This window comes from Larus michahellis, unplaced genomic scaffold (assembly GCF_964199755.1).
Source record: "Larus michahellis unplaced genomic scaffold, bLarMic1.1 SCAFFOLD_78, whole genome shotgun sequence".
NCBI lineage: Eukaryota > Metazoa > Chordata > Aves > Charadriiformes > Laridae > Larus > Larus michahellis.
Window position 1 is genome coordinate 640,378 of NW_027436116.1, and position 24,749 is coordinate 665,126.

General features: G+C 44.1%; 1 protein-coding gene and 1 long non-coding RNA gene across 2 annotated transcripts in view; one reads left to right on the plus strand and one right to left on the minus strand.

Moving 5' to 3' along the window:
- Nucleotides 1-511: 511 nt before the first annotated feature.
- The window catches only part of LOC141736968 (uncharacterized), a 43,139-nt gene continuing 18,901 nt past the window's right edge, over nucleotides 512-24,749 (minus strand). Inside the window, exons 2-5 of the long non-coding RNA XR_012585089.1 lie at nucleotides 6,716-6,815; nucleotides 4,556-4,592; nucleotides 771-1,404; nucleotides 512-738 (exon numbers count right to left, since the gene is read on the minus strand). This is a non-coding gene — a long non-coding RNA (uncharacterized LOC141736968). The remainder of the gene's footprint in view (nucleotides 739-770; nucleotides 1,405-4,555; nucleotides 4,593-6,715; nucleotides 6,816-24,749) is intronic.
- Nucleotides 15,656-24,537, plus strand: LOC141736944 (microtubule-actin cross-linking factor 1, isoforms 6/7-like). Its single transcript, XM_074571616.1, has 10 exons — nucleotides 15,656-15,664; nucleotides 16,389-16,620; nucleotides 16,972-17,198; nucleotides 17,898-18,020; nucleotides 18,728-18,829; nucleotides 20,968-21,025; nucleotides 21,203-21,314; nucleotides 23,218-23,335; nucleotides 23,793-23,892; nucleotides 24,338-24,537. The coding sequence occupies exons 1-10, from the start codon at nucleotides 15,656-15,658 to the stop codon at nucleotides 24,535-24,537; spliced, it is 1,281 nt and encodes a 426-aa protein (XP_074427717.1).

Consider the following 24,749-nt stretch of genomic DNA (forward strand, 5'->3'; position numbering starts at 1 on the left):
CTACTCCGAAAAGAGGCACCGCGTGCCTGCCGCCCTCTCCCCGGCCCACCTCTGCGCCGTGCTCGCCGCCCGCTCTCGCCTGCCTCTGCACCGGCACCCCTTCCCCGCCGCTGCCGCCTGCCGGGCAGGGGTGTGCTCGCGCGCCCGCGCAGGGCGCGAAGCCGCGGACCGCCACGCCCCACCCCCGCCCCCGACCTGATCCGGGTCAGGGTGGCGGCTCTGCCAGGGGCGCTTAAATCACGAACGAAAAAAAGGTAAAACTTATTTTTTCGCCCCCCCCACATCCCCCCCCTCGCCCGACACCCCCCCGCCCGGACGATCCGGGTCAGGCTGGCGGCTATGCCAGTGACGCTGAAACCGTGAACGAAGAAAAGATCAAAATACACAGCTTTTTCTCAAGAGTAACGTAATCCAGATCGACATCTATGAAGTCACTGACATTTACATGTCATTTACATGAGAGGGAAGAAGTTACCAGCAGGAAGAGATCTCTCCTTCTTGGAAATGAATTCCAGCCTTTATTTTCAGAAGAAAGAACTGTCTCCTCTGCGTTAGGCCCTGCCTCCTCTAATCTTTGTGCTCTTTCAAGACGAGTAATTTCATTGCACAGCACTACGTCTGTGCACCAAGGGCCATCGCTAGTGCTTTCCCGGCCAAAGTCACATGTTATTGAGCCAAAAATGCAAGCGATTCCATAGCCAAACACGGCATTACAACAGTTTCAGAGGGCCACATCTGCTATTATGCCACACGGGCACATTGGTATAAACTTATAAACAACTGGGCACATTTTCACAATTCACACAGTCTGCGTTCAAACAAATTAGATTGCGCTCTCCACTGTACATATACTACAATTTATGAAATTGTGCAGCATTCACAGAATGGTTCTCTGACTACCATCACTAGAAATTCAAAAACAGTGATGCAGTTGTCCACGTTACAGAAACGCTTCTCTTTTGGCTGTTCAAAACCCCCCTTAAATGTCCACAGCTTACAGACAAATCAAGTCTTCCGTAAAAACTGTGTTAGTTTCCAATGCAAAATTAACAAAACTTATTAAAAACGGTAGACAGCTAAAGCGCTTCTTCTCAGTGTCCTGAAGAAGACCAATACTACAACGTCATCTTGAGGCTGATAAGGTACTCTCCTTCTATCTTCCAAAATGGGAACTACTCTTTACAGGATGGTATCAAAATATACACACATTTTAAAGTTAAAATTAATACTTTAAATTAGTAGAAATTTTATTAAAGTCTTGTTCAAATTACAAGTGCTAGCCAGATACAGATGACAGTATAAGATGTAAAAGTACAAAGAAAATGCTTTTTTAAGTATTTGACGAGAATATTCATATACCTTAGTAATCTGGGCCGCAGAAATAGATGCAGAAGAGTCACCAATCTGTTCACGAGAAAAGAAACACATATTCAAGTTCTACAATCAAAACACAGCAATAGCTAACCTCTACTGTAGTCCCAAAGCCTGCACTATAGCCTCTGACTGTCACTGAAAGCGGCATTTGTATTTGTTCAAAGCAAAGCCCAGACCTACGACAGCTTAAGAGCGTGGTTAATGCGGTTAATGAGAAGAAACTACAATTACCAAACCCGTTTGAGATCAACTTACTGCTCCGGAATATCTCAGAGAGGGACCCTTCTCAAATGCTCACGACCGCTTAAAAGTCAAAGGGGTAAGGGAGCTGTCAGTTTTCAGCTAAAAAGCATGTAGAAAATATATTGAAGTTTATTCAAGAAGGAAGCAGCACTACAGGAAACTTCAGTGTAGTTTGAAAATTAATCAGTTCGTGTCTCATCATTTAGAAATGCACACGGTTACACTTGCATGAAGACAGCAGGTGCCTGTCAAAATAAAGCACCGGCATATCAGCCCCAAAACGTGAACTCTGTCTCTCCTGTCACTACGTTTAAAAATGCCAAACTCACCATACCCCACGAAACCCAAATAAAAACACCAGTCCAAAACATCAGCCATAAAAGTAACACACCACCTAGTCTAGAAAAAAATTTACTGCTCCACTTATTGAAATAAAGGTGTTTACCAGGACGGAGCAGTCTACAGAAACAGAAAACTGATTTCTTGTATTTTATTAGACCGCAAGCCATACTACCCAAATCAGTTTGGGAAGTGTGAGAAATTAGTCTAGTCCGCCAATGAGTCTCTTTTCGTAAAATATAAAAGCTTACAATGTGTAAGCCAAGCTGTGCTGGCTTTGCGGAGCTCCCCCCAGCCCCCACCGCTGTGCAGACACGAAATAAACACCCGTCTCCACTCCGTGTGTGGCTCAGCTCTTCGCACACCCAGATTTGGGCCAACACCTTCACGCTCCATCTGCCACTCTTTTTCCCATGCGCAAAACAGGCCCGTGCTCTCTCACGGCAGGCACAATCACCACCGTTTTGCAGTTTTTCAGAGAGTGGGAAGGTGCTCTGTTGGAGTCTAGCATTAAACAGTCCTGTACTGACCAGGAACTGAAACATAACGCTTCTCAAACTATTAAGTAGTTCCTGCATTTTTTTAGGAAGCAGTTATTATATGGCCTGCAGGCAAGAGTCTGATTTCTTAAAGGTGGCGATAGCACTCCTTTCTACTAAACAGTTATCAAACGCAGGCGATAGATAATTCGTGTACTAGTTAGTACATTTGCCCAACAGCCATCTTCCTCTTCCAATGATCCTACATTCTCGTGACTTTTTTTCCCCTCTAAATTTCTACTGAGGTATTTCCTGCCAGTCCCTCAAATCAATCACGCAGAAGAAACTTGTACACAGCCCTAAGGTAATACTGCAGAAGAACTGGGGGGACAAAATCCAAACCCAACCAGCCAACCCAACCCTCAAAAACCAAGAACTGACAGTAAATTTATTAACTCCCATTTCAAACACAAGACTAGACAGAAACTAACATGAAGCACGTGGGAAAGGGCACCAAAAATAGGAGGAAAAGGCTAGTCTCACTGCTGGAACGTTACGTGTAAATTACAGCCGTTTCCTAAAATCTGATTGTTTGGCTGAACTAAACATTCAGCCAGGAAGGATCACGGTTGTGCCTGACGGTGCTATAACAATGGGCCTGGCGCTGCATTTCTGCAGCCTTTAAGGACGAGCCCTTAATAGAAATCCTCGCAGTTACCGAAACAGTAATACTAAACCCAAACGGAGGCACTTTCTTGCTTTGGCTGTAGTAACAGTAGGACAGCAGCGCAAATTTGGACGTATAGAATGACAGCTAATAGAAGAGCAAGACAAGGAAGAAATACTCAAAGTAAAACCTTTTGTGCATCCTGTTCAAAAAAACCATGACTAATTTTAATTTTGCTGCTTTACTGTTCAACAGTAATTGGCAAGCTTTTTGGTGATTTATTCCTCCCACACTAAGATCCAGGTTTGTCTTTGAAATACATGCAGAAATACAGGTATTTAAAAAACCAAATCAAAACAAAAAGCCCACGCTTTGAACCAAGAGTGAGTTAGCTTTAAGAATAAAGTTAATTGTGTCTCCAACACCAGAAGCACCCGAGGCTGCAGTGCTTTTACAGGGAGAGAGAGAGAGGATTTGTAAAGAGCGATGATGCAAGGCTTCCACCCTCCCCACGGCTACCCACAACCCAAATCAGGTCCAGGCAGAGCAAACTAGAAGGGAACGTTTCTGCTTCGTCTTTCATTTACTTTAAGTAGTTCTAGCTAACACTGAGGCTTCCCTCCCACTCCAGGAGTTTTCCTTTTCTTGGAGACATCTGTGCTAGCGGATGGCGAGATGCTACTTAGAAACGTGACACAGACACGCCAGGGAAGACGCGAGGCGAAAAGAACGTTAACCTTCTTTTGGAACATGTGATTTGTGTTTATGCACATGCTAGTAAACAACAAGAAAAATAACCCTTTTCAAGAAACAAAAACTCGACTGAATTAGATGAAATACTATAAACATGGTTTACATAAATGCATAAAATTAACTCCTTGGGTCACTGGGCCAGTAAACTAACTCAAACTCACAATGCGAGGCATTCATGCATTCATGGCCAAAAAGGAATTCGAACCACTCGGTGACAGAATTACAGGTGTCAGATTAAGACGTAGTGTTTTTAGACCTACATACAAAAAATTTACAATTTTAAGTTGATTGGATACTATTCCATGAGGATCAGAGGCTGCATTCTTCACAGAACACAGAGCCAGAGTTCATCTGTTTCTAGATTTAGCTGATCCTAACAGCTTATCAAGGCATCAGATCCAGTGGTCCAGGGTCAGTGGAATGCCTCACACCGTAGCAGTGAAGTACTTAAAATAAAGATGAAAAATAAAAACCACCAAATAGTGATTTTTATACTGTAAGGACTATTTTGAAATGTGTAGTTACGCATAGCATTCAACCCAAGTGGCAAATCAAGATCTAGACCATCACCAGTCAAGTATTTCCTTGTGTTAATTATATTTTAGCAGCCGAATGACAGTGTTTTCAAACCCGAAGAAAAACGCTGCTCTTTTTCCAAATGTAAAAAAAGAAAAAAGGGTGAGACTGTGATTTTACATACCGCTTTTGATGTTTCACTCACTGGCTCAGTTTGACTTCTAGAAGAAGAAAGAAAGGTGATCAGAATTTAAAATAAAGCACTTCCACCCAGCAAAAAGCAGCAAAAACAGATTATAAGAACGGATTGTCAAAACATTATGTTCTGATAGTCTACTGAATGTGGAAATTTATTCGTATACATAAACTGTTCTCTCTTGTACACTCAGTGCAAAGAAAAAAAAACCCAAATCACATTTCACCTTTGTCACAAATTACTCCAAGACTTACAGATACAGAAGACAACAGCACAAGAGGAAGTCCTCAGGTATTTTGTCTCTGCTACCTAAGTATCAAAACCATCATGTCTGTACTATATTTTGTGTTCTTAAATAATCAACCATCAAAACAGGAAGGTAACGTTAGCCAGTCTGTATATCCCTAGTATCACAAATAGGGCCATACACAGTACTTTAATTTCTAAGCAAGAACAGTGATAGTCTAGACGCTTCAAAGCGCACCTTTACTTAAGCGAACCAAAAATCAGTCATCTGACAAAGACATAACAAAAATGTCAGCAGCAGAGTCTTTAAAAGAGCGTTTCTTTGTGGAAGCCCAAGCACTGTGCTCAGACGGCTACCATATTTAGCCACTAAACGTGTTACATATGCTATGTGGATTCAAAATAGTACTAGAAATGTCACCTGACAGCAGTTTCTAGAATTTTGTTCAACTGAGGAGTCCCGTGACAAAAGAAAATAGCGGCCTTGATTGCCAGAATTTGTTTTAAGATGATCCTGAAAATGCTACAATATTTTAGGAACTATTTATTACATTTGAAAACTTGCTGAGATTCCACATACTCATTGATCCGTATTGCAGAGGCAATTCAAAGGCTGCTGTGGAATTCACGTGCAAAGAGAAAGGCTCGTGCTTCCTGCCACTGCTAGACCACCACCAGGCTCACAATTACAGCCACACAGCTCCCGAAGGGGACCAAGTGCAAGGAAACACTGTCAATGACCACCCAATGGTTTCTTCATCCATTTACCTCGAAGAACATACTACAAGGTGAGTAACACATTTTTGAAGGCCTCTCCACCAGTACAGCATACGTTCATCATTCCCAAACTTTAGCCGCTCTGCCAGTGGCTTCTGCAATGTTTCCAGCTGGAGGAGCAGAAAGCTCATCTGCCTGGTGAATTGTCAATGCTAGAACAGCAGTGCCGTTCTTCCCTTATCCCCACATACAGGTATTTACCTGATCTTTGAAGCTAGCAGCATCTATCCTCTCATTGTGGGGCAGCATTACAATACCAGGAGAGGGTGCCGGAGGAAATGGAGGATGCACGGACAACGCAGCACTAAGCATACACATTTTAATTAACCCCCAGTGTTTAGAAGCACAACTCTGTGGCCTCCAGAATTACTAGGGAGTACCTGAAAGCACTGCAACAACTACGGCAGTAACATGCCCAAAGCTGACATGCAGAGCCACATAAATTCAGGGGGTTTTGCTTGCAGACACTTCATGAGTACCAGGGTGCTGCTGTACTGTTGGTGCGAGACACAACAGTATCATCGTACTCGCACAAAAGGCTTTAGGATACTGTTCTTTTTCTCTTGCCTTAAACGGACATTGTCTTTAGGAAACTACTAGGAATCCTTTATGAATGAAACTTCTTGTTTGCATTGCTCGCCAGCTGGCAACCCTGGGTCTTTCCTCTATAGCTAGTACGCAAAAAACCCAGATTTGGGCCGTAAGAATACCCTCCAGCCCAAGTGCAAGAAATAGTCAAACACTGAGACTCAGGCTCTTCTGAGATGGGAACAAATCCTAAGATTACACTACAATGTGTAAAAGCAAACACATAAAATAAGGAATTTCTCCATATGGAGATCCATGTAGAGACCATGGGTCTCAGAACAATCAGCCCCAAGAACAAACCCAACAGAGTCACCTTAAAAGTTGTAATTGATGGAGTTTGAACCCCATGTCCCAACAGGACTAAAAATGTCAGCCTGCTTTGGGGCAGATACATTAAAATCTAGCCCAGGACAACAAAAATTAACAGCAGCTTTAACAAGAAAGATACAAGCTGAAAGCCCTGTAAGCTAATATAAATTTAAAAAGTTAACACACCAAAACCCCTAACAAAGAATACAATGGTTCGTGGATACTTACCTAACAGATGTTTTGCTGGTAGCTTTAACTCCTCCAACAGGGATTCTTCTGACAATCACCAATGAGTTCTTAGGAATCAGGGCATTGTCATCGGTGTATTCTGAAAACAAGAGAAACACAGAAAAAAACCCTAGTCCGTTCATAAGGATTAAGGATTAAGTATTAATACGTAATTCCACAGCACTTCAGAGAATCCCCTGACAGATAGAAAGTCTGTCTAGCTTGCCCTGCAACAAAACAGGCACCGAGCTAAAGCATGAAAACGCCATTGCTTCCAGAGCTGTTAACTCAAACAATTCACCTAATGCCACCAGTGCTCAAGACTGAGGGAACGCAGAAGAGACCCTGCCATCTCTGCCTATTTCTTGGAGCTTCTTCCACCAACAACCACACTTCTCGGCCTCTCAGTGCTTTACATTTGAATGGAGCCAAAACTGGCAGTGCTAGAATTTGCATCACAGAACTTTTGGCCTTTTTTGAGCTTGCTTTCACAAGTAGGCACAATTGGCTCAAACTAAAGTGGTATCTCCCCTCTGAAGCTAATCATCTCCTTTGAATTAAACGTGAAGGGACGTTAATTCTTTCAATTCCCTTCTTGCAGAGCAGAGAGACTCAAACAAAACTACATACGAAGACAGCCTCTAAAAGCCTTTAGAAAACAGTGTGTGCCTGAAGCTACCCGTGCTTTGCCTTGGCTTACACCATGTCAGTCTTTTGAAAAGGAGGAAAGCCTTCTGACCTTTTACATACGACCCAAAAAAACCTGCCCTTACTACCTGAGACACTTGGACTGAGCAAGCTTAAAATGCAAAGACTTTCCCATGAGAATGGTTTTATATTGTACTTACACCAGCTGGATATGAGTAACTCTTTTAAAGTGCTACCAGCAGCCATTCCCTGTAATCTGCCTACGGTTTCAAATGCTAAAAGCCCTTAGCTTTGCAGAACGATGGCCTGAAAACCAAAGATACTGGATATCAAGCCAAGCTCTGTCAGGGAGATTTTGCTCAGGGATCAGACCCAAAATAGGAATAGTTCACAATTTAGGCATCATTTTTCAGTATATTCTTCCTATGGGCATGACTTTCTTTGGAGTTAGCAGGAGTTTGTTTTGAAGACATCGCATCACAGCATTACTAAAACCGTCAAGTGCATGCTGTAACACTGAACTCGAGCAAGTTCCGAGCTGCAGAGACAGCCTTAGAAGAGCACTCCTCTTCCTTAAAACTATTCACCTAAGAGCAGTTCAGAGTCCCATTTTTGGTTTTGTACTTTTTTGTCTTTTGCCTGATAAGCAGAATAGCACATTCTCCAAGGGGCTTGAGACAGAATGGTACAGGCAGGAAAGAGTACTCAAGAAACCCTAGTTCTGGAGTTTACCGTTCTACCACGATATTGTGAGAACATCTATGATAAGAAATTCAGATCAAATTAAAAGGAGGCAAGTCTAAATGCACTATTCTTGAGTATGGGCTTTTTGAAGGGAATTCTGCCCTTACAGAACACGCCTCTGGAGTAAACGTGGAAGAGGACATCCCCCCACCCCCTTTGTAAAATAGGTCCCAACCATCCCTTTGCCTTCCTGGCATCTCTAAAAGCATCATCTCATATTTTTCCACTGATTTTTAAAATCCTGTTTACTTTTACCTCATATTAGCTTTGCTTCTAGTACTAGATTTCCATTGTGAAAAGTAACAGTCACTGAACTGTAAAAGCTTGGAGTACTCAGAAAAATCTGAACAAGTAGGCCATCTTCACTCAACCTTCACTTTGTTCTTTCCAAGATCATTTCAACATTTTGTCAGGACTGCTGCACAGACAAAGGTATAAAATGCAATACTGTATGTCCACACATAGGAATTCCAAACATCCCACTTAGGCAGAAAATCCTGGTCTGTTTTTTTTTTCCCTTTTTCTTCTGAAGGTGAGTTTAAGCATCTACATCTGACGAATAACAACTGCAAGTCACGGTTATGCATATAAACCCAAAAGTTGGCATTCATACATATTACACCAAAACGTATTCCCTAGCTGTGCTCTGAAAACCACTGGGGTATTTTTGTGTTTTCGCATGGAAAACACCCTTACCTTCACTATGTATCTGTGCAAAACCAGTATCTTATGAAACACAACAAATTTATTGATGAACTGGGTGCGGAGAGCACAGCCCCGCAGCTCGGGGACATCGCTCCTCTTCAGGAACAGAGGGGAAAGCTCTGGGTGACAAAGGATGCCAGGACACGCTCCAGAAAGAGAAGATCAGCGCCAGTCCCCCCACCTGAGTGCAAAGAAATAGTTGCACCCCAACAAAATAGTTAAGAAAAGAACCCCAAGCCAAACCCACAGCACAGCATCCCCCTCTACAACGGTTTCAGACCGAGCCCCCAGCACATGCTAAAGAAACAACAATTAGCAAATAGGAACTCTACCCATAGCGCATACCTGGACAGCCTATCAAGGTGTAATTGCTCATCCTACCCTTCCCAAGGTAGAGAACAGCCTATACTTTGATCCCGTATCTACCTACTGTACCATCTGTCCTAAAGTTCAAATCGTAATTACCTTTGCAAGAGGATGGCCGTTGAGGAGAAGTGGGCAGTAAACCATCAACGGTTGGAAAAAAGTAGCCAAGCAAGTGGCAAAGGAAGGAGCCGAGTTATCCCGAAGGCCAGCTCAGCCCAACAAAGCTCAGGGAGCTTTGGTCCTCTCTGTCTCCTTCGTAAAGCTAGAAATGGCGCTTTCACCATCAAGCTCCTGTGGGATAGAAGGCAAACTTTTGATGCGGCAGCTGTGTCCTGCCGCGTAGGCTCTGAACTAGCCCTGCTGAAAAAGCTGACCAGCGCACTGGGCTACAAAGAAAAAGCTCCTCTGTAAAGATGGCTTCCGAGACATGCGCAAGAGAACTTGACCAGCAGTGAGCTCACTTATGCAAGTGGGTCTGTTGTTACAAGAAACCAGACGGAAACAAGGTGAAAGCCGCCAAGGTGCAACGAAAGAGGGCAAACTCAGCTACTAAATATGAATGAAGCGTGCTTGCAAAGCGGGTCACGTCAACAACTCCTCCAAAGTGAATGGTAACAGGCGATCTCATGGCCAAAGCCAATAGGTTTCTTAGACTGTAACAGTGCATATGTGAATCACCTTAGGATGGCATGTAAGGGAGCAAGAATTGTAACACGGGGTTCTTCTCGGGCTCCCAGCCGAGAGGCGCCTTTACCGCCAGCAATAAAAAGAGGGTTTAGCTAATGTGTACGTCTGCTGCCTTCTTCCCTGTACCCACGCATGAACTAGAAGAGAAGTGCAAGCGTTTTACCGTTTCTGTAGAAGTTCAGGTCAACATTTAAACAGCCAAAGCTCTGAAGAGTTACGCTGACCCTTACTTAGGCACTTACTTTGTCTCCCTTTGAGAGATAACTAAGCACATTCCCTCCTAGCCACAGTCCAGCATCCAGAAGCATCCAGAACACGCAGACAAACCTCCACCATTTTTTCAGCAATGTTTCAAGTCATGCGATACTTAGCCCAGGACTTCACCAAATGTCACTAAACTCGGAGACTTTGACCCAGCCAGCCATGGCCACGGGGCTTCAGCTCACCATTTCTGTGTCAGAGCCATCAGACAGATGACCCCGTCCTCCTTGAGACACCCCTTGGGGCAGCCGTACCCAGCGCCGGGTGGCTGGATATGGCCTTTGCTCCATGGGGAGGCGCTTCCTGGGAGCAGGATCTCTCACTGGGGCACTGGGAAGCCCTCCTGAGGCCTGCATGCCTGAGGGACGGCTCTGCACTGCTCCATCGCTCACCAAAACCAGGGGCGGAGGAAGGCTGCCCTGGTGGCCTCCAAAAGAATCAGCTCGCCTGGGCTCCTCTGCGGCCACTGGGCACCTTTGCTGTCAGGAGGCTCTCAGCGCTGCTCTGCCACCGGCCGTCGCCTCCCTGCAGGATGCTCTCCAGCACATGGTACATCTCTGCTTGGTCTCCCTGGGGGGCAAAGATCGAAAGGGAGAGATGGGGTTTGCCTGGCCCCCATTCCCAGGGTGCCACAAGAGAGAGCTGCCACCCCCAAACCGCTGTGTGATGCAGATGCCACACACGAGCTGCAGACATGGGTCAGGACAGCTTTGGGGAGCAGGAGAGCCATTCTGCGGTGCCCTCAGAGCTGGCAGAAAGCAGAGCTGCAGACAACGGGGGGGAAGCCCAGGGCAGCCAACGGCAGGGTGCGGCACCTGCAGAAATGCCCGGCTCCTGCAGCCTCGGCCCCGGGGCTGCAGCTCGGGGCTGGCACCGGCTGGGGCTTTGCTGGGAAAAACCAGGCGAGAGTCACCCTGACGTCCCACACACGTACCTCGTGCCGGGACCTGCCAACCCGTCCCTCTGCCCAGCGCCGCCACGGGATGCAGAAAGCAGCGCTGCTGGCCCTGGTGTGGTCCTGAGCCATGTCTCAGCAGACGAGTCCTTAACCAGCATCTCTTGCCCGCTCCTCACCAGCACTTCTCCTCCCTCCCCTCCCTGACCAGCTCCCCTCTGCTCTCCCCGGCCCTCTGGCCCTTCCCGCCCCTCTCCCCACCTTCTCTCCCTCCCTGACCTCCTCCTCCCGGCGTGCTCCAGGACCTGGCCCTCGGCCAGGGCAGCCCCGGGGAGGCGGCCATGTTTCCTGCGGGGTCAGAGGGCAGGAGGGGGCGCCCCGGGGCACGCTGGGAGTTGTGGACCCGGCACGAGGCTCCTGGCGGCCATCTTGTGTCGGCTGAGGGGAGGCTGGCACAGGCCGACAGGACAGATCTGCAGAGCCGCGAGCTGCAGTGAGTCCTGGGCCCTTGGGTTCCTGTCAGCCCTCTTCTGCCTCCCTGTTCCTCCCTGCCCTTCCCCTTTCCCTCTGGGTCCTGTTTTTCGCCTCCCTGTACCTCCCTTCCTCTCTCTTGCTGTGCTCTGCTCCCTGTCCGCCCTTTCTCTTTTCTCCAAGCCCCTCTCTCTCTCTGTCATCCTTCCTCTCCCTCTACTTTCCCCGTCACCCTTCTTTCCTGATCCCTGGGCCTCTTGGTTTCTCTCTCTCTCCTCTGCACAGAGGCCCCAGGCTGAGTGTGGAGCTCGCACCGTGCAGTGAGGTCAAACCCATATGGCTACTGGACAGACCTCTCTCTCCCTGCTGAGCACAGAGTAACTAGGATTGGGGTTTTTTTAGCTGCCTCATTTAAGCGACTCCAGTTAGATAGGATGAACCCCGGCTTCAAAGTTTTACTCTGTTTTTTTTTGTTTACTCTGGGACCAGTTAATGAAGATATGCCACTACTATGTACTGGTAAACAGTGGGTTCACTCATTTGTCTTCCTGTTATGTCCACAATGAACAAACGGGCTCTGTTAAGACTAGCTATATAACATGAGCTTGACAAACTATCTTGTTTAGTCACTGTGAACCAAATCATGCTTGCTTTACTTCCAGGATTGTCCCCCCAGTCATTCTGCTTGCATGAGAGACCCTTCAGATGAGCTTCTATTTTTGCATTTTCCCTGGGCTATGCCATTAGCTGGGATTTGATTGTTAAGTAGAAGATTAATGTCAGGCAATTTTAACACGTAATCTGATCTGGAATACTTGTTTACTGGAATTGTTTACCCAATAGTAGATCGTGGAGAAGATCAAGTCATTTATTGTTGTATTCAAAAAAAAAAAAAAGGTTCTGAATGTGAATTGAAAACCGTTTTCTGTATTTACTTACCTTTCTGTTCTGATGTATTTACTGATGACCGTCTTTATTCCAAGTCATGGAATTCATAGAGTCGGTTCTGTGTGAGTAGCACGCAGTCAGTTTGGTTTGAACTAAGCCGTGGGCACAGCACTAGCGTAAGGTTTGGACCCAGAAATGTGCACGCTTGTGGGCCTTGTGTCAAATCATCTATTTGTGCACAGAAATAAACCACACAAAATTATTTTCTAAAAAATTTCAGGCTGCCCTTAGTTTCACCTTTGCCTCTTCTCCGCTAACCAGCATTATTTTCCCTGCTACAAGGTACACAAGGAGTTACATTCTGGGTAAGAGCTAGAGTCAGGGGGATTTGTGTTTTCATTGCTGTTTTGCCCTCAGAGGGCTGCTGAGAGTCACGGTCACTGTCTTTTCAATCTTCTCAACCTCTCCTCTTCTGGGGAGGAGCAAGTAAGCAAGCCAGTATCAGGATGTCTTTTTAAGGGAAGAAGCTTAGTTGAAGACAAGAGGATGTATTTACACCGAGACTGATACAGGCCCTTTTCTGTGCCTTCATTAACTTAAACAAAGTCTGAGCTGAGCGGAACAGAGCATGTGCCTCTCATGTTCCTGCACAGGGGCTATAGGGTAGAAATGCATGGAGTTCACAGCACCAGGAGGGACAGTGCCTCACAAGAGAGTGGGATTTTCCTGAAAAGGGAGGAACGAGCTGAGAAAATAAATAAAAGTGGAGGGAAGGATCGGGCTACTCCTGCAAAAAACCTTTCCCTTTTGTCAGATCTACGGGTGCAAGTAAACAAAACCCAAATCCTTTGGCAAGTTGGAAGACACCTTGTGACCTTTCACTTCCACAAGTTTTATGCACAGTTTTGACTTACTTAGGGGGTGGATGATGAGAGGGAGTAGACAGCTGAGATAAAATTTAATTTACTTATTAATTACTTGCTAAACTTTGTGTCAATTAAGAAATAGCGCTGTTGTGAAGACAGAGGGGTCTTGTGGCCAGAGAGGAGACTGCTAAACTAGGTTGATAGTCTCTCCCAATCGGTCTTCCTTGTCCGTTTCTCCTTTTCACTGATTTCTTTGACTCTTCCTTGTGCTACTTCCCTCTTCTTAAAGCAAGGATAATTTGAATTCATATTCTTGCAATGCCGGTACCTCTTTCTGTGATGTTCTTCAATGGAAGGGTTTGAGGCAAGTGACAAATACCAACACGAAAAGTATATATGCAGTGGTGTTATGCACATGCCTGGAATATTGTTGACATTTCTGTCATTATAGGTACTAGGTATGGGGAGTGTCTGTTGCCAAGATCATATGCATAGTTAGCATCTTATATTTTGCCTGTAACCAATCATCTGTCCTACGAGAGTATTGCCTGGACCTTTCCAGTGCGTCTCTAATTGTGGTGTTTAAAGCCTGGATAGCTCTCTCTGTTGGAATGGGAGCCATCACTGGCAGAGCAATCACTACCTTTGTTCGATATTATTTGCGCTTGACATTAGGATGAAGGGAATTTGTTTGGAATTTCTCGCCAGCTGGTTGTGTTAGAAGTGTGGACAGCTGTAATGTGGTGGTGCAAGCATAAGAAACTGAGAAGTTGTTTTGTTTGTTATAGCAACTGCGTGAGCTGATGGCTGAGCACAAGCCTCCTATAGATAAGATGAACAAAACGGGGCCTCAGTTGCGGGAGCTGAGCCCAGGGGAAGGTTTTTCTATCCAAGAGGAATATGTGGCAGCTGACACCCTTTAGAGTAAAATTAAGGAAGAAGTCAAAAAGCGCGCACTGGCACTGGATGAAGCCATTTCTCAGTGTACCCAGGTATCAATTTAAGTTTAAAGTATAATTGGGTTCATTCAAATGGAAAGATACGCAGACATTGTCATCTTACATGTCTGTATCAAGACTAAATTTCTGTTTTCTCTGTATTTTTCAACCTAAAGGCCTGTGAATGTTCGTATCACTGCTTATGGCCTTGATTTTTCTATTTCTTGAGGGGTTATAATTTGATATATTGGCATTAAGACTGCTGCAGTTGAAAAATGGTATTGCTTCTTAATTTTGAAGTAAAAAAAAAAAGGAACATTTGGTCTAAAAGTGTGAGATTTTATTTTCACTTTATTCTTTTTTCTCTTGCTGGTCCGTTACTAGCTGATGCTTCCTTTGTATATGGATGTCACTGTTGATCAGTTAACTTGAATACAGTCGTGTCTCGAACTTGGCAGCTTTAGTTACAGTCCGTTACCAACGGAACTAGAGGGTAGTTTGGCAGCGGTACCAGCATTTGGTCTTCGTTGCAGACCCACAAGAACTTAACGTAACGTGTGCTTAAGCTGTTATGTAAAAGTATTGCGAGCAAAATTAGACCTCACAAAATGTTGTCGTGAGCATAAAATTCAGATCACGTCCATAAAAGCTGCCCATCTTAGATTCATCAGCCTATGCAGTGAACCTCGGCAGAGGATTGTTAGGTATCACGTTTTGGAGACTTTTAAATATTGAGTTAATTGTCATTAAACCCAAGCTGAAATTCTTTTACTCAACCCCAAATTCAGAAAAGAGCTCAGTAAAACTGTACATGAACCCATACAAAAACCGGAATAAAAATGGTTTGTTCTATACCGCTCCTTTGATAGGAAGCTCCCCCTTTTCTGTGTTCACTGGAAATTAAGTGCTATATTCTGCTCAGGTCCAAAATACTAACTAAAGAAATACACCTTAAAGTTCTCATCAAGTCGACATTCTAAATCATTTTTGTCGTAGGTCATTGTACTTCATGTCATATTCCTAGCCCCTACGGACTGAGTTTAAGAAGCTAAGGAAGAGAAGTGACATATTATCCTGCTTTTGAACTTGTTATAGACATTATGTTTTACTTTAGTCATTCTAAACACCTTCCTTATTCACACCTCTGAAAGATGCATGGAGCTGCACATTTGAAAATCAAGATATTTACTTAGCATTGGAGTCCCTGCTTTGTATGCGGTAGACATTAACATGTTGTACTGGCTAAGTACAGAAAGCAAGAATAAAAATGCATTCTTTGGTAACAGGTAGAGTATAATCAGATGTTGAGAAAATGCTTAATTATTTACGCAATACATTAAGGTTCATTTTCTGTACATTAAGGTATATGCAGATGGCAAAGCAAAACATTGTAACGCCCGGAATGTAATTTTATATAATCTCTTTTTTTATCAAGATACATAAATATATATTATTAGGGCTCTGCACTACGATGGTTTACGTCAGTGTTTGTCTAGACAGTCCTGGAAGAAGAATTATTTAACTCTTCAGGTTTTAAATTATTTTAAGTTGCACTCCGCATCAAAGGCACCACATAACCTGTGGAGCCATGTTACATGTTAACCTATGGAATCATGTTACAGAGCTGTAATTGAGTTTCTGGACACCTCCCTGGGCTCAGTCAACTGTGGGTCAACATAACACACGCCGTTGTGTGCTTTTAGTTGCAGAAAGTAACGTTCCTTTACTGCAGTAACAAGCATCGCCTGGGCACTAACAAACGTCTTTTTGAATGACCCTACATATCGAATCTTAACCAGTGGTTATATGCCAGTATATTGGTCCTGATATGAAAAAGTATGCATACACTACTCAGGTAAACAGCTTGCTAAAATGATGAAATGGCTCATGAAAGAGCCGATGAGTCATGGCTCTCCATCTTCAGATGGAATGTCTCAGGACCGAAACCAGACTTCATAGTAAAATTCTTCCATCTGAGAGGAAGTACCATTTTGCAAGGTCATTTTTGTAATTTAGATATTGAAAGAGGGGAAGAACCACGAAGGGCAGTATTGCAAGTGGCACATACATATGTTGGCTAGAGATGTTAAATATGTTAATTTTAAAGTAGCTTTTTCCAAGAGAATTTCAAATGCCATTTTTCAGTTGGTTTTTTTTTTCCTAATTTCTCTGCCACTTTTTTCTGTCCTTTACCACCCTACCAGTTTCATGACAAGACAGATCCAACTCTTGAGAGTCTGAAGGGCATAGTTGAACGTCTGAGGCAGCCACCTTCAATCTCAGCAGAGGTTGAGAAGATTAAAGAGCAAATCAGTGAAAATAAGAACGTGTCAGTGGATCTGGAAAAACTTCAGCTGGTGTATGAGACGCTTAAACAGAGAGGGAAGGAAATGATTGCTCGCTCAGAAGGAGTCGATAAGGATATATCTGCTAAAGGTAATAGAGGGAGGAAAGTTTCATGTAGTGGAAATGCAGCAAGCTGCAGCATATAAAAATCTTCATTTCTGATGACCACTGATCCGGGGATTGTGTTCTCCTGGAGAAGCTGGAGAAGATGTATAAAAGCAAAGTATTTGTTTAAAATAATTCATCGTGGATATGACCGTTGTTTTATTTTTTAGAGTTATGGTGGCTGTTTCCACTTAAGATTATAAGGAGTGCTGTAAGGAAACAATTTTACAGTCTAAATTTTAAAAGATACCCATATGTTTCTGCTGTAGAACTGTAGAGAGATTTATGGCCAAGAATCGTTTGCCAAGGTAGTAATCTAGTTCCTCTGTTGTTTAGCTGTTCAAGATAAACTAGACCAAATGGTCCTCATTTGGGAAGACATCTGGAGCTTGACTGAGGAGAGGGAGGCCAAATTGTTGGATGTAATGAAACTAGCCGCGAAGTTATGGTGTAGTCACGTGGCTCTTGCAGCTACTATTAAAGATACTCAGGAGCTCATTGGAGAACTGGAGGGACCTGGAGTTGACCCGTCTGTAGTCACGCAAGAGCAAGAAGATGCTGAGGTCAGTAGAAAGTATTTTGTTGACTTATTTTATTTACAGTATGCGGAGAAAAGACAGAATTACTATGAAATACCACAGGAGGCTATCTTTTTAGAAACCAAGAGGGATAATTGTGTAGAAATTTACTCTAGTGATATCTCAAGAGTCTGTGGTAAATAACGTGTACCAGTTCTGAATTGCAATGAGCATGCAACATGTGCCTGTCCTTATATTTGCATATCTGCTTATAAACGTGTATATAATAAGCACGTCACTGAGACTTTTAAAAGTTATACGTACTTTAGATTCCCTGAGTAATAGGGAACATCTAAATGAAAGGTGTACGCATGTATCCTGCGCTATGTATTATGCTCTAAGCCTGTAATTATTCATGCTGATAGTTAAAGATTTGAGGGTTGACTGACAACCTCTGAAAAAGAAATCACTCTGATTAAAGAAATCTAATTGAAAACTTCCTGTTTATTTTTTTTTCATCTCATGCAAAATGACATCATAAGCCATTGTTATAATTTAGACTGATGTCAGTTGATTTCACTCTGACCCTGCAAAAGGATGATTGTGTTTGAAGCGTCAGATTGTGAGTCCAAGGGACTTTAAAGAAACCACAGGCCGAATCCTGCCATGTCCTCTCTTGAAAACAAGCTGTACATAGATTATTAAATTTAGTGTTAGCGGCATTGAATTTTTTTCTCTTTGTAGGCTGCTAAAGAAGAAACTGATGGACTACAAGAGGAACTAGCAACAGTTCTGAGCCTTGGCTCTGAACTTAGAGCTGCTTGTGGAGAGCCTGACAAACCTGTTGTCAACAAGAGTATAGATGAGGTATGGGAAATATCCCATCCCCTCCCTGCCCCCAACAAATTTTGAAAATAAACTTTTTGTGGCAAATGTAAGATACCCCTGAAGCTTTTATGATAACATAAGGTTTGCTTTTCAAGTAAATGGATCTTGGCTCGTATTAGTTTAGAATGTATAGAGAATTTTATTTTATTGATTTATGGGTTAAAAGTTCTGTAAAAGACAGAAAGGTTTTTTGTGAAAGAGTCACTGATTAATGTAACAGATGGCTTCTTTTTTGCAATAGGGATGCTAGAATAAATTTGAAACGTGTCTGGTTTATGCCAAGTGCAACATCTTGACTGAGACAATCCTGCTTGGATGACTACAGAGTACTGACAATTTCTCCAGTGTTCAGCAGTGTATGTTTCTTTTAAGCTACCTTTTTGATAAGGATGCAGTTCCAAATGATTTAATAATACTATTTCCCATATTGACTGTAATCCGTAGGTTAAGAAAACTATTCAATAATCAGTATTGAATTTTACAGCTTTTGTCATCCAGAACGTCGAGTGTGTTCTGAAGGAAAGTAACTATGCAGTGATAAGGAGAACAAGAGTTTTAACATGGAATTAATATGAACTATTCACGCTTAGTTTATTGGTGTTATTGATGAGTGAATAATTAGCGAACGCACATTATACAGCAGTAACATTCTTTTGTCCACTGGAGTAAATTTCACCTATTTGCAGCTGAATTCTGCCTGGGATGCCTTAAGCAAAACACGGAAAGAACGGGCAGATAAGCTTGTTGAAGCTCTGCAGGCAGCTGTTCAATACCAAGATGGACTGCAGGTAAGATGGTGTGATACACCTAACCCAATCTTGAGTCAATAGGATTTGATGTGGTTGTAGTCAAAAATGTTACGTGATTGGGAAGGTGACATGTGTCACTGATTCTAGCGACTATTTTCTTCAGTAGGCAGATATTTTTTCTCGGGCTTGGTTGGGTTGGAGGTTTTTCTTCCATTAAAGACTAAATCTGTTTGGGTTGTTTTCTTCATGTAGTTGTTCATATACTCCTCTATGTATAGATTCGAAATTGATGTCCCCTTTATTGGTAAGACACAAGTTTAGAGTAATCCTGCTCACATTTTCTGATGGTAGTCAGTACTTAACATAATAGGCGAGTTGAAGGTGTGACATGTTTACATGATCTGAAAGGAATAGAATACAGGTCCGTATACTCACTTGCTGCTGTTTTCTTTGAGTGGAGGGCAGTGAAAGAACTTCAATTTTATTCCACCTTTTTTATAAGTCAAATATTTCAGTTTGACTATTTTAAGCCCAAAATATTAATGTAATGTTACTGGACCACTACACGAGTTCTTAGCGTAATAATACTAAGAATATAGACATACTGGACCATCATACTAGCTCTTACCGTAATTTATCCAATCACAATACTTTGGAAGATGATTCACTTTTAAAATGGGTAGGTGAACTTTCCAGCAGTTTTTTAAGATATCTTTTCTCTATATGTGCTGTATTTTATTTCATTTTTTTGCCTATTCTTTGCAAGTTTTGGCTGAGTGGCAGGCCTCACGTCTTTTGTCAGTGAACAGCTGGAAAATGGAAACATTTGAAAAGTTTTCACGGTCAGATTTTGCAAAACTCTCTTTTTGCCCAGTGGAATTACTGTCTTTCTTGGTTCATTAGATCTTTAAAAACAGAGTTTCACATGACACTGAGGGCAGTTGCTTGTGTGTTCAGTGCAGACCAAGCAGCAGAACACATCTTAATAACAATGCAACATCTTGTTTTCCGGTGCGCCCTGGCTATGTATTTTTCTCCAAGTTCTCTTATTTTCATACTGCACAGAGGTCGACTTGTAGGGTTACATTAGGAACATTGCCGTTGCTTTAAGAGCTTTGTATTTCCTGGGGCTGCACGTTGTACCTCCTGCAAGCTTGGTACTTTGTAAAAGAACTGTATTTAACTGCCGCCTTACGCTCATTTCAATAGACACTATTAAAAGTATTGTGGGCAGATTGTTAGCTACAGCTGCCTCACCCTGTTGAGCGTGTTGGGGGGGTTAGTTCTCCTTTTCCCAAGGAGCTGTGTAGCAGTGGGCAGCTCTGAGAAGCCGTCCTAAGCCCTTCTCCGTAATGAATCACAGATAACAGGCAGGAGGAAAAAGGGCCTGGCAGAGGTATTTCTTCCTCTATGTAATTAATTGCCCAGAGTGCTATAGGTGTTCTTAATCTTTAACTGGAGTGTTCTTGAGGTTGTTCTGCATTATATCAGGAGTAAAAGAAGTACCCACAAAGCCTCAGAACTGGGGAGACTTCATTTGTTTTTTGAAGTTCCAACTGCCTTATCCTGAGGAGATTCAGTCACGCTCAGGTATTGGCCATCACTGTCTAATCTGTACTGAATGGGTCGTGTTCCATCTTCCTGATACAGATAGCGTTATCCTTCAACAGAAGTTCTTTTGTCATCATCATTTAAAGTGTGTTATCATTCAGCTGCCACCTTCCATCTTTGCTCCGAAGGAGTGCAGAACAGAGTTTGTCTTGTATTTACCTTTCGGGGTATTCATAAAAATTGCTGATTTACTCAAGAAGTAGAGTACTAGTCAGCATGAATAGTACTGGCAGGATATTGCTGCTAATAGGAGTTCAGTCTTGCAGCATGTACATTCTCGTAACCATTACGTGGAATACTTCAGTTAATACTTGATCCCCTGTATTGCAAAAAACCCTAGGTTCCGCTGAAGCAAGCTGTTTGGTTTGGTTTGGTTTGGTTTTTCAAAGCGCACAGCAATCTTGTTCTCTGGAGTAAAAAATCCTGGTATTTTACTTGTAATGGCACTCCTTGGCTTTCACAGGCTGTAAGGTTATTATGTGCAGGCTTCTTCTGCTGTGACTTTTACGTGTTCTGGTTTCTACCGTGAACAGCTTCCTTGAGGCTCCGAAAGAATGCCTCCACAGCTTCACTTCTGCAATTATAGGCTTTATCTAAATGCTCACGCAGATCACAACATTCCCAGTACATTAGTAAGGTGAAAATCAAAATTTCAGGGTAACTTAGACCTGGCGAATTCCACAGGCGAATTCCATGGACTGGTCGTTGGGACTATATGGCCTTCTCGGAGCTGTTCTTCAACTAGCTGATGAAGGTGGCGCAACTTTTCGCGTGACAAGGGCCACTGTTCCACCCAAACAGGGTTATTAGATTTCCAGGTTAAGTTTAAGGTGGCTTGCACCTCAGTGGCCCCTAAGACAAATGTGACCCAATCTGTATTCCCCATTGGCTCCTACGGTCTCAGCCCCATAAAGTAATTGGCGTAGTTAACACAAAAGGACGGACTGAGGCAACACGATTTTCGGGCCCCTGGGTCTGAATTATGTGTTTGCTCTGTAAAGGCAAAGCATTCCCGCCAATGCCCATTAATGCCTTCCCCATTTGTACTAACGGCCAGTTCACAGGCCATCTGTCTTTAGAGATGACTCTGACATCCGCTCCGTTGTCCGGAATACCGCTCATGCAAACAGGATCTTTCCTTGCATCGTTAATGTGCACTGCATCAATGGTCGGCCAGCACTGACGGATTGCGTCCGTAGTATCTGTGGGTTCCTGGCTGAGCCAAAGCCTCGGTTCCCCCTTTGTGTTTGAACAACTTTCGGGGGACAGGCACCAAAATACAGCAATTGGGCTATCCTGGAGCCGCAGGGTATTGTGCAGAGGGGTGCTGGGGTCCATTTAGTCTCGCAGGGTATAACACAGAGTAATTTACCAGGGCATGCAATAACATATAGGAAAAAAACAAAAACATATCTCTATGGTACTGCTTTGAATCAGGTGTCCTATTTCTCTTTTTCTGCTGCTTTCTCGTAGCGCGTATGGCATACTTTTGTGCTAATGTGGCACATTCCCCGTCTAATTGTTCCTGTTTGGGTTTCTCTTTTTCTTTTTTTCTTTTTTTTTCTTTTTTTTTCTTTTTTCTTTTTTTTCTCGTTTTTCTTTTTTTTCTTTTGTTTTCTTTTTTCTTTTTTTTTGTTTTTTCTTTCTTTTTTTTTTTTCATCACTTACGACTGACATAAAAGTTTGCCTTTGCAACAAGAGCTCACCCTGAAGTTCCTCATTTTCCTACAGAGCATCCTATAGATTTTGGCTCAGCTCCTTCTCCTGATCAACCATGATCTTATAGACAAACAACGAACAGCCAGCCATACGCCCTGCACGGGCGAGCCGTTCCCGAGAGCGTAAGCGAGTCGGCTGGTGAAAACTCCACCAATATTTCAGGACTTCCATCGGTTCTACGGCCCACCCTGGTCTATCTGCCTGGGGCAACCTTGTCAACTCCTGGCAGGAGTAGGTGGTGCCCAGGTCAATGCCCACCACTGTGCCCATGTCCTCCTCCTCCTCCTCCTTGTCGTCCGCCCACACGGCACCCAGCAGCAGCAGCACCAACAGGAGGTGCCTCATGCCGACCGCTCGCCTGCACCGTCCGCCACCGACCAACCGCAGGAGATGAGAACTAAGTGGCTTGCAAATAGGAGGAAAAGAACTTTTTCCTCTGATTCCCAGGGCAAGAGCCCAAACTCAGCATTGTCTTTGGGCTAAGAGATACTGCACACGGGGTTGCACCTGGTCACAGAGGAGAGCAAAGCAGGAAGCAGGTTCAACCAGGAGCTAAGATTTTAACAGGACAGAAAGCTTCCTCGCTTTCTTTCTGAGGACTATGAAAAGTGGTGTCACCTAGACTGCTTCCTCCCATGCTCCCAACCTCCCTACGGTGTTTCTGCTTTCCATGGCTCCCCAGAGCACCTTCCTTCGCTGCAGCACCAGAACCCCTCAGAAGTAAACGCAGGGAGCAGCGCAGCACAGGTGAGACACGGCACGGCAGGAGCGACCCCAGACACTGAGGCTGGGCTCAGCCTAAGAGAGGGACTCATCACAGTGGTTAATTCTGCAGCAGTCACACTCTTCAGAGGGTAGGAGCAATTAAAAGTTATTTTCGAGGAGGAACGGAGAAAAACGACTGTTTTAAGAAAAGAAGAGGAACGCTCCAGCAGCACTGGGACAACCAAAGAGGCCTCTTTTTAAGCCCCTTCCCTGCTGGTGTCCTGTAACGTCTCTTCGTCTCTTTTGTTTGCTTGGAACTGCCTTAGCTGGAAATGCTGCCCGGTCTCAACTCCGTTTGTGAACTGATTATGGTTGAGGGCTCTTTTATTCAGATCTGTAGAAACAGAGCTTATACTCAAGAAGATGGCTCATGGCATTATTTCCAATGAGAAAGAAATCAAAATAGAGTGCAAAGCTTTCTTCTCCCGTTTCATGTCACAAATTAACACGGTTTGTATCACTTAGGGGCAACTTTGAATTTAGAACTTAGGATAAATAGTACTCAACACGACGAGTGGCCTCAACGTTTCAGAGAACTTCCACACATTTGCACAGATTTACTGAGGTGTAACTAAACTGAAATCAAGTCCTAGTTTTTAAAGTAAGAAAGGTGCATTTTTGACTTTTTTTTGGTCTTTCTTTCTGAGACAAAGAGAGAAGGATTGGGGGGGCTGAAAACTACAAGGTTATTTCTATGTTTTGTCCTAGTTTCCTGTCATAACTGATTTTAAAGCTGCAAATTATTTTCTTTCTCAAAAATAGTTACTGGTAAACATCTTGGTACCATCCATGACAACGAATTTGCCAGCAGGGAAGGAGGTGGGTGGTGATTTTAGTGATTTTTGAGTGTATTCAGCAAAAATCCCGTGCTGGAATGGCTTCTGTGAGCCACCGGTCACCACTTTAGGCGCTCAGCATCACACCTCCCTTAAAATACCCCCAATTCTATTCAGATAACGCAGCAGGAATGGGTTTGGTGGTAATTAACACTATTGGTAACAGACTTGGTAAAGGTTCCAGGGGCCTGTTGGTGGAATTTATGGGAAATACTTAACCTGTTAATCACTTTGGAGTTGCGGTTTAAGTTCCTCCTAAACCCACGACCTGATTTGATTGTGCGACATTGTTTGGGGTATAAACTTAATCTAAGCGTTAGAAATGCGCAATTCAAAATACTTGAGGATGGCAAGAAAGGCTAAAGGATGGTCTTGGCGGAATGATTTACCTCTCGGGTGTTTTTTTTGATACCTTCCGGGCAGAATGGCCAGGGATTTGGGGGGTTTTGGCTGATGAAAGACTAAAATGTGCGCCCAGCCATTGGAAGAAGAGCAAACTCTGGGAAAAGCGGGGACAAGGGAACCCCTGTTGAGGAGTCAGCGTGTGGTTGGTGCAAGGCCCAGGCTGCGTAGGCCCTTCCAGCTGACGTTGACCTTGTCTCAGTGGCTCGGCCAGTCCTCAACGGCAGGCTTTTTGAACCAAAGTTGGCTAGAAATGTGCCGAAATGCCCGGCGAAGCGCTGTCATGGAGCGTTGCCGGCCTTCTACGTTCTACACAACATTCTGAAGAACTTGGTGCTCGGTGGTGGTAGCTTTTGCATCTGGCTGATCTTCTTGGAGCTGAGCCGGGCTGGGCCAGGGCGCTCCGGAAGCTGAGGGGGCCGGGGGAAAACGGCGGCCGCCTGGAAATGAATGCGGGATGGTCTGGGGGGAAAGCGTGGCTCGGCGGACGGGTGGTGGGTCGGGCCAGGCCCGCAGGGCTCCCGCAAGCACATGGTAAGGCAGCTGGAGCGCATCAAGGTGAGTGGGCGGCCCCGAGGGGTGGTGGGGTGGGGCGGGAGGGCCCTGAGTGGGGCTGGGGGCACGGG